Raw genomic sequence first — 12491 nt, 5'->3', positions numbered from 1 at the left:
CGCTCTTACAGTAATACAGCATAATAACCCTGACTTAACCATTCTGATATGTTGCTTCTTGTTGACTGTTTTGATTTATTTTAAATTTATTACGGATGATGTACAAATTCAGTCCAAACACGTGCCCATGTTTGAAAGACTTATGGAGTGGAGAGTATGTTTTGAATGTGATTCAATGGAAAAACCTTGTTATTTAAAAAAGAAAGTTGAATGTGGGACCATCTGATGCAAGTTTCAACATTGACAAGTTTTTGTCAGCTATAGCAACAATCAGATACCTGTACATCTCAGCCAGTCAAAAAAAAAAGTCGCAGATTTGAAAATTTATCAGATGGCAAATGCTGATGAAACACTTTTCCAGGAGAGTGGCTGCGTTTTATTTGACTTAGTATGGTTGCTGAATAGAATATCTAGTCATTATGCTCTAAATTTGTGATATCATATCTCTTATCTTTTAGACCTGACATGGACAGCTCTGGTAGAGACCAACACACGGCCTACTACACAGTAAATGGAGCTAGTATTGGTTTTACAACCCTTGCCTTCACCGCCATGTCTAAGAGTGGCCATACCGTTTCAAGTAAACTCAGGGATATACAGGTGAGGGAAGCATTACGTGAAACAGATATTTATTTTCACTGACAATCGTTATAAGCTACTGAAATCCTTTCATCTGATTGGCTCACAGCGCATTTGTCAGTAACTTTTCTTCATGAAACGCTTTTGAAGAAAATATTGATTTTTTCATATTCTTGCCAGACGAAATTTGAATGGCAAGACTCACTTGGTCTTTGGGTCTGCAGTTCATTGCAACGTGTCTGAATCAAAAGGTCTCCCTCATTTTTCAAGCATGCTTCAGGAAATTTGACATACATTGCTCTATTGGAGAATGTTGGAAAGACACACTGAAAGAAATGTTAGTGATATTTTTTGCGCTATGCCTGAACAAGTCAATTCTTCATTGACCATGAAGAGATTTTAATTCGTTTTTATTTGATTTTTTTAATGACCATTTATATTTTAAATGATTCTTATACTTTTTACCATGTTTTTCATTTTTTAGTATATACCTTTGTAGATATTGCTTGATATTATTGCCATTGTTTTTCATTGATGTTACAAATTATCTGGATCCCTTCATTTGTTTTCTGTTGTAGGTGTTTCCCCCTCTCAAGTTGACACCAAGGAACATCACACTTATTGTTACATCATTATTCCAAGTAAGTACTTTCTAAGATAAAATTTGGATGTAGAATGAACACACTTTTAGAACTGAACAAACTTTCCATACGCTTTACATTCATAAAAATAGGTTTAGCTACACTACTTTAAAATACTTTAATCTACTGTTCATACATAAAATGATAATCTACAAACAATAATTCAAATTGATACTTCATTGATTTAAATCTTTATAATAGTTTCATATTATTTTGATGATGAGATTTGACTACGTTAGCTAATATTCTTAAATCTGGTTTAGTTCACCTACTGATTTAACTATGGAAAGCCACATGTGACAGAAAGCTTAAACTGTAGATATTCAATTTATCTTATCAGCTCATATGGCATGTTTTTTTCAAATGATTAAAAACTGTAGTTTACAAGATGTTACATCATTCTCAAAATTCTTGTTTGATTTATCCTAAAGGTGAGGAGTACTGGAGGACCCCAGCCCCAGAGCCAGATTGAGTACGTAGTACAGAGCTCAAACATTGCTAAGATCAATAGCAGTGGTATCTTACATGCTTTGAATCTTGGTCATACCAGGGTTACAGGCAGAGCTGTTGGTTACGACCAGGAGACGGGATCAAATGTGGTTTATTCTGAGGTTAGTGAAGATGGCCATTTAAATTTATTATTGCACATTCACTTATACTTTCTATTTTTTAGTGTGTAAGGATTGCATGATCCATATGTAGTTGAGTTTATGAAGTATAGTTGAGTGCATTAATATATACCTGTAGAGCAGTTGTAATAGGATATTTATTTCAATGAAATTCACTGAAAAATTCATTATTGTCATTTGTTGGGTGAATTAATCTGGGACATTGATTTATGAATTGAAATATTTAGGACGAAAATGCTGTTAAGATTTGCTTTTATTTGCAGAGTTTACATGGGTCAGGGGAAACAGTATTAATGGATCAAAAAACCCTCTTTTTATCAGAACCAAACAAATTGAGCTAAGTCAAGGCATCGTTTTTTTTGTCTCACCTGCATAGCAGAGTGAGACTATAGGCGCCGCTTTTCCGACGGCGACGGCGGCGTCAACACCAAATCTTAACCTGAGGTTAAGTTTTTGAAATGACAGCATAACTTAGAAAGTATATGGACCTAGTTCATGAAACTTGGCCATAAGGTTAATCAAGTATTACTGAACATCCTGCCTGAGTTTCATGTCACATGACCAAGGTCAAAGGTCATTTAGGGTCAATGAACTTAGACCATGTTGGGGGAATCAACATCAAAATCTTAACCTAAGGTTAAGTTTTTGAAATGTCATCATAACTTAGAAAATATATGGACCTAGTTCATGAAACTTATACATAAGGTTAATCAAGTATCACTGAACATCCTGCATGAGTTTCACGTCACATGACCAAGGTCAAAGGTCATTTAGGGTCAATGAACTTTGGCCGAATTGGGGGTATCTGTTGAATTACCATCATAACTTTGAAAGTTTATGGATCTGATTCATGAAACTTGGACATAATAGTAATCAAGTATTACTGAACATCCTGTGCAAGTTTCAGGTCACATGATCAAGGTCAAAGGTCATTTAGGGTCAATGAACTTTGGCCAAATTGGGGTATTTGTTGAATTACAGCCATAAATTTGAAAGTGTGTTGGTCTAGTTCATAAAACTTGGACATAATAGTAATCAAGTATCACTGAACATCCTGTGCGAGTTTCAGGTCACATGATCAAGGTCAAAGGTCATGTAAGGTCAAAGAACTTTGGCCACGTTGGGGGTATTTGTTGAATTGCCATCATATCTCTATAAGTGTATTGGTCTAGTTCATAAAACGTGGAAATAAGAGTAACCAAGTATCACTGAACATCTTGTGCGAGTTATAGTAGTTTTCAAAATCAGCACTGCTGCTATATTGAATCGCGTGATGCAGGTGAGACGGCCAGAGGCATTCCACTTGTTTCTTCTGAAAAGCATCTGAAAAATATTTATTAGATCCTGCTTTGGAACTCTGATTAGCTTCGTAGCTTGTGTTATGTTTGATATATCACATGTGATGGATGAGTAATCAAAATTTACATTATCCACTCCAAGGCACATTTCATGAAGTAATGCATGTCTTACTCCCTTGTGAATGCTATAATTATTTTTTTTGTTATTTGACTTTGAAGGATACCATCGATGTGTACGTCATAGAGCTGAATGGAATACGAATCCACGCTCCTCTTCATCGACTCGAGTCTGACACTGTCATGCCCGTGTATGCTATGGGACTGGGTGAATCGGAGACCCCGTTCACATTTGGTGATGCCATCGATGGCCTTCTGTTTGAATGGAGTGTGAGCAATGATGATGTTATTGAAGTGGAGCCAGTGTTTGCTGAGGTTAGTGCATTAGATTAGAAATGCTTCGCTGAAACGGATCATCGTTGGCAATGGCTGAATTTAAAACCATTTCTTGAAAGTTGTTAACATTTTCAATTAATATCAAATCACATGGAGAGAAAAAAAAGTCTTGTGTTAAAAATCATTTGGATATCTTATTAAGTCCATTGATGACTAGAAACATAAAGAAAGTTCGGATGAAATCAATTATACCTTTCACTTTTTTTCAATCATGGACTGATATTAGGACAATGATGTATATTAGTATTACCTTAGGATTGGCTAACGGTATGTAAACTGAATGAAAAGGGGATCTGGTTTGGGGGCTTGGTTTGATAAAAGAGGAAGTCCAGATAAATCAAAGCAGCAGGGATGGTGCTAGGGAATTTGTTAAAACAGGCAAGTGGTGCTAAAGATGAATGTATGTTTTTCCATCTAGAAAAATAGGAGAGCTGTTGTATAGTTACACAACCAGTACTTTTTGTCTTTTTCTTTGTCCCCTCCCCCCCCCCCCTATATCTGGATGAGCATAGACTGTAAAATGTGTAATCATTGATATCGTGAACATCTTCCATATTTGTGATTTGCAGGATGGCATATACAGTGGAGCAGAGCACAACATAGCCATGCGAGTGAGAACATTAAATCCCGGTGAAGCCTCCCTAAGACTACAGGTATCCCTGACTCAACCAGGACGTAGACAGATCTACAGGGATCAAACACTCATGGATGAAATACAGATCCAGGTGAGTTGATGAAGACTGTATAATAGAAAAAAACTAATTATGGAGTAAGCTCTCCTAACTGACAGATAGTGACTTTGGAGAGCATGAAACATAATACTGCAAGTCACACTCTAGACAGTCAGATCTACAGGGATCAAAGTCGATCAATGGTATGGAATTATACCATGAAAGTTCATGATTTTGGACCATACGAGCCTTGTTTTGCTAACACCTAAGAAGAACTTGTATAAAATAAAGTGTAAGATTTTAAATACATTTTGGATTAATCTAAATCCAATTACAGGACAATTTATCGCTTAGTATCAATTCGCATGAAGTGTTTTTTTTTGTGACTGTACAACAATAAGTCCTGGTCATGGTGAGTTTCACCCATGTGTGGGACACAATGTCTGCTTTTCTTCAGCTAAAACTAAACTGAAACAAAATTGAAAGTGAACATTTGATTACAGCACTAGATTTTTAAAGATGATTCATCAGTATTTGTTGTCTAATATGATGTCAGATCTGACAACTCTCCTTTGTTTTGTTAAGTTAAGAAGCACGGGTGTCTGACTGTCAGATAATTATTAATTTTCATTGCTGTTGTTTTGAAATGGTACCCAGATATGAAGAAATATTCCTTTGATTTTCCATGTAGGTATTTGAGAGACTAGAATTGATGCAGCCTGACTGTCCATGCCACAGCAGACTTCTGATGACACCTAACACACAGGCACCAATTAAAACTAACAGGTGAGAAGTGATCCTTAAGGACTAATATGATGCACCAAACAACACTTTTCATAGTGTTAGGACAGCGTTTAAACGTATCGAAACAAATTGTTCAACTTATGTTAATAAACGTGGCTATATGCTTCAAGTCTTTAAAAAATTATCCATTGCCCACAAAATATTGTTAATCTTCGTTGCACCTTGTCTAAATGACATAATTGATGTTCATAAAGTGCCTCAACTTACTGTTCAACTCCATTCTGTTCTGGTTGCTCATTTGACATAATGATTATTTAATCTCATAATTTTATTTGACCCATGAGCAAATGAACTGACAGGACGCAATTCAGGAGTTTAAAGTGATAATTGACATTCTAATTAAACTTATGGGTCTTACTTTGTACAGTTGAGTATCCATTTCTTTCTAGTAAGTTGCTTCAGAGACTTCATTGGAAATCTTTAATATTGATAATATGGCTTTTTCATATTTTCATGCAATTTTTGTAAAAACTAAACATACCTTTCATCAACCTTGCAGAGATGGGTCAGCCAGGATGTCTTATCGTATCTTGACCACCTCTTGGGATGACTTCCTGACCGTTAACCAGATGGGTGTGGTCAAAGCCGGGCCAAAGGGAGGTCAAGCATCTGTAGAGGTCACCGCATTTGAGAGCTTTGGAGTGAACCAGACAACAGTTGTTCATGTCTCGGTGAGAGTTCATTCTTAATATCATCTTCAGTCACAAGGGGGGGGGGGCAAAAATATGACATTACACTCAATAACTTGGCAACACTGGAATGAGGTATGTGTTCTTTTTATTGAAATATGTCAGTTTTGTTAGTTTGTAAATTTATTTTTTTAAAAGGTACAATTCTAGCTGAAAGGGAATCTGGAGTAGTTTAGAGGTTGGTATTGGGACATTTTGATATAGAAATGAAACAAATAATAATCTTTCAGTTTTGGAGTGCTCAAATTAGACTATTGGGAAATGCAAATATGGGGAACATAAATATTAGGTAACTCTTCTGAAACTGGATTAAACTCTTATGTTTTTTCTTCATTATCACTCATTGATTGCTGTATTATTTGCCTTGATGGACCAACTGGTGGGCAATTACTTAATATTAACTGTATGAACTTTGATCGTGTTGTTTTTAGATCAAGCCTGTATCATACATCGCTGTGCATTCTACCACCGGTCTAACAACATATGACAAGAGTCTTCAAGTGTTTCCCATCGGTGTATCACCCTCCTTTGTTGTTCGTTTCTATGACAACATCGGTGAGAGATTCGACGCCACCCATGTTAAACTGGACTACAGACTCCATAGGTAATGTGAACTTTCTGGGAAATGTTTCATGAAACATTGTTTGTGAGTTTCACTTGTAAATTTGTTTTTAGCCAATCAGATATAAGGATTTCAGTAGCTTGTAACAGTTTTTCATAGAATGTTTCCCTGCTCTGACCTAAAGTTATATCGATAGACTGGGAAGGGAAGTTCACCTAGAATCTCAAATCTGTTGTTGCATGTGATAATAGGTATTAACCAAATGGATAGATTGTTCATAAATCACATTTATAGCTTAATCAAAATGGATCAATGTCGATTGGAACAACACAGAAAGGCTAACAATGGAAGAATGTAATATTGATATATTGCCATGTATTACTGTGAATAAGAATTTGCATGCATGTTCACACAACAATTTGAATTTAAGTGTTAAGTACATTTTAAACTCTGATTTGTTTTGGTTTGTAGATTTGACCGTCTTCAGTTGCAGTCTGGATCAGATAATAGTACATTTATTGGTCGATCAGCACACATGGGAACCACTATGCTTAAGGTAATATTTCTTCACTTTATGGCTTCAACTGCCAGTGACTGTTTCATGAAAGTTGTTGGCAGTGGCAAGTTGGTCAGTGTAATTGGAAATCATTTCTCCATTAGAAGCCATCCACATAGACTCCTTATCAACCAAAAGCAAGGAAAGTAGTTGGATCTCACAAGTTGTCAACAACAATAATGAAATTGCTCCCTGGGGTATTGCTTATGCAAGAGCGTATTGGTGGAACTGGATATTATTTTGACATCTTTGGACCTTGGCAGCCAACACTGTTGACTCCTTATCATTCTGTTCTCTTGTTATATACAGGTTAAAGACTTTCTCTCTAAACTACTTGTTTCACTGCAACTGCTAGATTTTGGCTTCAGTAAATGTTTATCTTTGCATTAATTTATCTTCACTTGAAGTCCTCCATGCTGACTCTGTCAATCTTTGATCTTGATGTGTACAGGTATGGGACAGTGAGAGTCCATGGATTGATGATTATGTTGGTATCCCGGTTGGCAGTGTGGTCCAGCCTGATCAAGGTTTGGTTGTAGGTGACATTGTTTGTTTGAGATCACCTCTGCTCTCGTCAGAAGGTATGTGTATATATACGGTCTTACAATTAAGTCTAGTTTTCTCAACATTATGGTATGTCATGCAGTGTATGCAGCTGAAATGGCACTACCAAGGTGTTGACATTTGAATTCTCCAAGCTTAAAACTCTTGATTTATTTTATTTAAGATATAAGTATGTATTTGTACATAGATGAAAAAAGATATATACCCAGTTGTTGTATATTTGGAGGGATGAAGCAGCAATTTAAGGACATGTGCAAGCAACATAGAGGTGTAAGTGATTGTAGTTATATTCAAGACCGCCAATCTTACTTGGTTCTTGAAGACCAGAATGAAGCCAAGGCTTGTTACTAAGTTCGTGTCAATCATCAATTTGACCTAAATGTTGATTTGTTCAAACAGGTCAAAGTGGGTCGTGGAGCTCATCTGAAAACAGCATTCTTAAAGTTCATAGGTCAAGTGGTGTTGCCATGGCTCTGACCCCTGGTACTGTAACCTTAACTCAGCAGCTGACTCCTAATCTTGCAACAACAGCTCAGGTATGTCCTACTTTCTGTCTGACCTTCAAGGTAGGGCTGGGTCAGATCGGCTACATGATGTTCAAACAACTGTTATAAGCAGAAATATCTTCCTATTTTGACAACCGTTTGACCGTATTGATTTAGAAGTTCAAACTATACAAGGATTGCCTTCAATATACAGAAGGTTGTCTATCATAAAGCACTATTATACAGGTACATGTATGTCTTCAGGTTGCCTCTGAAGGTGGTCACTGATGTCTGGGTTTTCAAACTCTGTGGAATTCTCTTCCACAGGGTCGGCCCCTAATGAGTGAAGGCCCGTTCCCCCATGATTTCTTTGAAACCAGAACATGTAAAATATTAGAAGTTCAGGATCTTAATTTTCGTGAGGGTTGGTTGTGATTATGCAGTGAGATAGCTGATGATTTAATCTCCCCACTTCTCTTGTTCTTGAGCACCCCTTTGATATTTGTGTCATTTCAGTAGTAATTCTAAATTAGTGTGTACTAATAATGAATTAGTGATACTACATATATCTGGTCAGGGCCTATTTTTCATGCTTGTTCATGTAAACCTCGCTGAAAGGTCAGTGTTAAAGTTGGCATCTCTGTAACATTTATGTATTTCCAATCTTTGTGAATGTGTTTGTTCTCCAACAGGTTTCGGTTGGTACTATTCTGAGAATCACGCTAGATGGTAATGATGTTTCTACTCTCTCAACGGTACCCAAAGAAGGCAGCATTCGTGTTCCTGTCAAGCTGAATGGTGTTTCTAGTATCCAAGGTAACATACACTGTGTATACCAGTAATAAGAGTAATTTCTGACTTGATTAATTTCAGGCATTTTGTGTGTTATCTGTATTTGCTTGTATTGTAAAAGTTCAAGTTGTCTTTTGTGTTTGCCGAATACTATGCAAAAAACAAATAAGTAGAAACCAAACATGCTTTCCAAGTTGTACCAGATCGATGTGCCTTAATGCTGCTGTTGATTATCAATGTTGAAAATGATAGCTCTTACAGTCTGCCAGCCTCATCCTTTCATGGGAAGAAGATTGCAATTTAATAACACCAGACTCTAAAAATCAATAGAAATTCCAGTAACATAGCTGCACATAATTATTAAACCGTATAATCAAATCGCATCACAGAAATTCCTTTGCCCAATTAAGCCAATGTTGACGCAAGGAGAAGAATGTACATCACCTCTATATTATTATTTGTAAAACTTTATTTCCCATCAATGTCATCCTCCAAACTTGTTAATTGGTAATCTTCCTTTCATTGTCACATTTTGGATGAAATCTATAAATTCTAGACAGTCTACAATGTGTCTTAAAGTTCACTACCTGATATCATGTAATGCATGCAAACCTGATCAAGCTTAAATATTTTTAGCATTTTAAGAGCAAAGTATTTTACCACCATCTTTTGATTCTAGGTGAGAACTGTTCATTTGAGAAGCATGCTTGGATCTTTGAATCAGTGACTCCACCCTTCCAATGCACCCTCCAGTTTGCCGATAAGAACTCGCCTGTAACCCCCTCCGAGCTCTTCCAAGTCTCTGCAGGATTCGATGCAAGCCAAGGTAATACACAGTAACGTCTGAATGTGATAATGAATGTGATCTCTAGGACCCACAACAGAAAGTTCATTTTAAAAGTGGATGTAAATGACAATCACTTAAATCTATTTCTGTTTTAGGTGATTGTTGTATTAAGGGCAGAGCTGTGAATTTCACCCCTTGTATCTCATATGACCTTTAAAGGATACATTGGTTGGTTCAATAAGGGATGAGGATCCTTGTTGCGGCATGTTCTTTGTTGTTGAGAATTTGATGGAATATATGAAGAGAAGAAATCAGAGAATAAGATTTCCAGAGGTCAGCTACCTTTTCGAAATCCATCAGGTTAAGGACGTTCCACAGTTATGTTTGTGCGCATTATGATCTGCGCATAGTTTACACTCTGCGCGCTGACGTCACAATGGATGAACAGGTGATTAATTAGCTGCGGGTATGAGCTGATTTTTCTCATCTTCTGCACTTTAACTGCAGATCCGATGCGTTATTTCATGAAGATGAAAAATGGAATTATTCCATGGACCATTCAAAAAAATATTCTCTACAATTTCAAAATACTTTACTCTGCAGGGCTGCCAAGAATCACGAATATTACCCCAAGTTTGAATAAATGGTAGAGTGGTTTTGATTTTTTCTTCACATAGATACTAAGCATTCGGCGCATTTTTTGTGTTTTAAAAAGCACATTTGCTCTGATAAAAATGCTAATAGTTTAAAAACAAGCACATGAACCCCTATTTTTTAATGTTTGTACCTCTAAGGTATACCTTCCTCTACAACTCTGCAAATTTTGGTGAAAATGACATGGATTTTGAATAAAGTGCAGCATTTATTGTACGTTTGTAGTTTGTTACTGAAATTTTACATTTTTTAGATTGGGATTTTGTTATCTTTTACGCCATTTTTAAGAACTGACAGTGCTGTTAAATTTAAATTTGCAAACAAATAGCACTATAAATAGATTCTCCATTCTAACGATACAATTATTAACTCTCTTGCGAAATTTGATGACTTTTTCATGTATTTTGACTGAGTAATAGAGGTTTAAACTCATTGTAGTAATCTTGGGCGGTCTAAAAATGCCAAATTCTTTTGAATGCGCAATTCTTAAAAACGTCAATTTGGGTGAACTTTGAAGCTCTATAGCAAAAAATCAAGCACATGGACCTATGTTAATTTTTGCATATTTCGAATATTAAGGTTCTAAAGTATCTATGTGCAAAGTTTGGTGAAAATGACATGGATTTCACTTTAACTGTGGAACGTCCTTAATTTGATTTTTCTTTCCAATGAATGCATACCCGAAGAAAAAAGGTATTATGTATGGTCAAAAAAAAAAAGGGAACTAAAACAAAAAAGTGCTAGATATTTCATTCCATTTGTTAAAATAGGTTTTGTTAGCTGCCACTTGATATCACAGTAATAATAATAATACTGACATTTCTATAGCGCCTTTTCTTAGAAAGGTACAAAGTGCATAAGGTATTTACAATGAAACAAAACATACACATAAACATATATATATATATCTATAAAATGCGAATGAAAATTATAGAATATTGAAAGGCCAATGCTGGCAAGCAGACATTAACGGAAAAGAGTTGGGGAAATTATTCCATGCTCTTAGAGCAGTGACTGAAGCCTTTTTTTATTAAAAAAGTCTGAACATTTTTCCCCCTTTGATTATCAGGTCAATATTACTGCTCCATCAGCCAGCTGAAGACGAGACACACCCCAACCTTCCTAAGCACCATGGATACGACCCTTACTCTGACTGCTCGTCTTCTCAGCATCCCAGGTCAACGTCAGGTAATCTCCGAGCAGCATTCGTTCAAGTTCCTTCCAGCGTACTCTATCCAACAGTCTGGGCTCACTCTAACCCTTGCTTCCCGTAGAGAGGATATCACGGTAGAGGGAATACCAGCCGTCATGGACCACTTACAGGTATATTTACATATTGTTTATTTGCTTTTTGTCTAACAAAAACATGTTATTAGCTTTTCTGTGAATACTGGAGAGTTTAAGAATAAGTAAACAACAAAATAATAAGTACAGGATAGATAGGTTACATAAGAGATTCTATAAAGTGCATATAAAGTTTAATCAAGCTTCATTCCCGTTTTGAATACCACTCCGTGTAAACATTTCCTTTAAAGAGAAAAATGGTTTGATATAAGAGCAACAACCAACATCTTTTTTTGTGACCTCTTTTTGTGAATGGACTTGTTACTGTTTGAAGAGTCAAATGAATAAAAGTGCTGTGACATTCCTCTGTCCTTTCTTGTATGCTACAGGCCTCTACCAATGACACTGACATCATTGCCCTAGGCAAGCCAGGCTATGCAGGTAGAACACTCAAGAAGTTCCCTGTAGCCCTTGTGGACTCCTCACTCACACAGTATGGACCGGCTATCCTTCACACGACTGTAGAGCTGTCCAACACGGTAACAGGACAGCGTACTGTGGTTCCTATTAAGATCAATCTTGTTCCTGTAAAATCTGTGACTGCTACAGCAGGTAAGATAAATATCACTTCTGTTCATCCCCCCTATATGCCCTTCTCATTCTCCTTTATGGATAGAATCTTTGTATGTCAGCTTTTACATATCCGCAAAATGTTTTTAAAATACCGTACTTCCAACAACTGGACAGTCAACGAGAGCATTTTATGACCACCAGCTGTCAAAATTGCTGTCATACACTTAACTTTCTCTTTACGCTGTTTTTACGACGACCGCCCGGGGCGATTGTTCACGCAAGCTCCTTTCGGCCTATGACGGTCACCGATCGATCACTGGCCCTCTTTCGACCAAATGTTTCAGCCCCGATTTCTAATAGGGAAAGTCCCTGCACTACCTAGAATGCATTGCGCAATTTATTTTCCGGTTTTCAATACATTATTTCACGCTGTAAATATTGTGATCATCAGAAAAAATCCCATTAAATTT

General features: G+C 36.6%; 1 protein-coding gene across 3 annotated transcripts in view; it reads left to right on the top strand.

Annotated features, from left to right (window-relative positions):
* Positions 1–12491, top strand: part of LOC129264849 (nuclear pore membrane glycoprotein 210-like) — a 51303-nt gene that overhangs the window by 30214 nt on the left and 8598 nt on the right. For all 3 annotated transcript variants that reach the window (XR_010294106.1, XM_064102112.1, XM_064102113.1), the window contains exons 25-39: positions 459–600; positions 1158–1220; positions 1652–1831; positions 3367–3579; positions 4170–4325; positions 4963–5057; positions 5575–5746; positions 6196–6368; positions 6798–6882; positions 7334–7463; positions 7846–7982; positions 8624–8747; positions 9403–9549; positions 11234–11487; positions 11838–12060. Coding sequence is in view for 2 of the 3 variants with exons in the window: in XM_064102112.1 (XP_063958182.1) it covers positions 459–600; positions 1158–1220; positions 1652–1831; positions 3367–3579; positions 4170–4325; positions 4963–5057; positions 5575–5746; positions 6196–6368; positions 6798–6882; positions 7334–7463; positions 7846–7982; positions 8624–8747; positions 9403–9549; positions 11234–11487; positions 11838–12060 (2294 nt within the window). In the remaining variant the exon portion in view is untranslated. The remainder of the gene's footprint in view (positions 1–458; positions 601–1157; positions 1221–1651; positions 1832–3366; positions 3580–4169; positions 4326–4962; positions 5058–5574; positions 5747–6195; positions 6369–6797; positions 6883–7333; positions 7464–7845; positions 7983–8623; positions 8748–9402; positions 9550–11233; positions 11488–11837; positions 12061–12491) is intronic.

This window comes from Lytechinus pictus, chromosome 7 (genome assembly GCF_037042905.1).
Source record: "Lytechinus pictus isolate F3 Inbred chromosome 7, Lp3.0, whole genome shotgun sequence".
NCBI classification, from domain to species: Eukaryota; Metazoa; Echinodermata; class Echinoidea; order Temnopleuroida; family Toxopneustidae; genus Lytechinus; species Lytechinus pictus.
The sequence above is the reverse complement of the archived record's forward strand: the minus strand, read 5'-3'. Positions and strand labels throughout refer to the sequence as shown.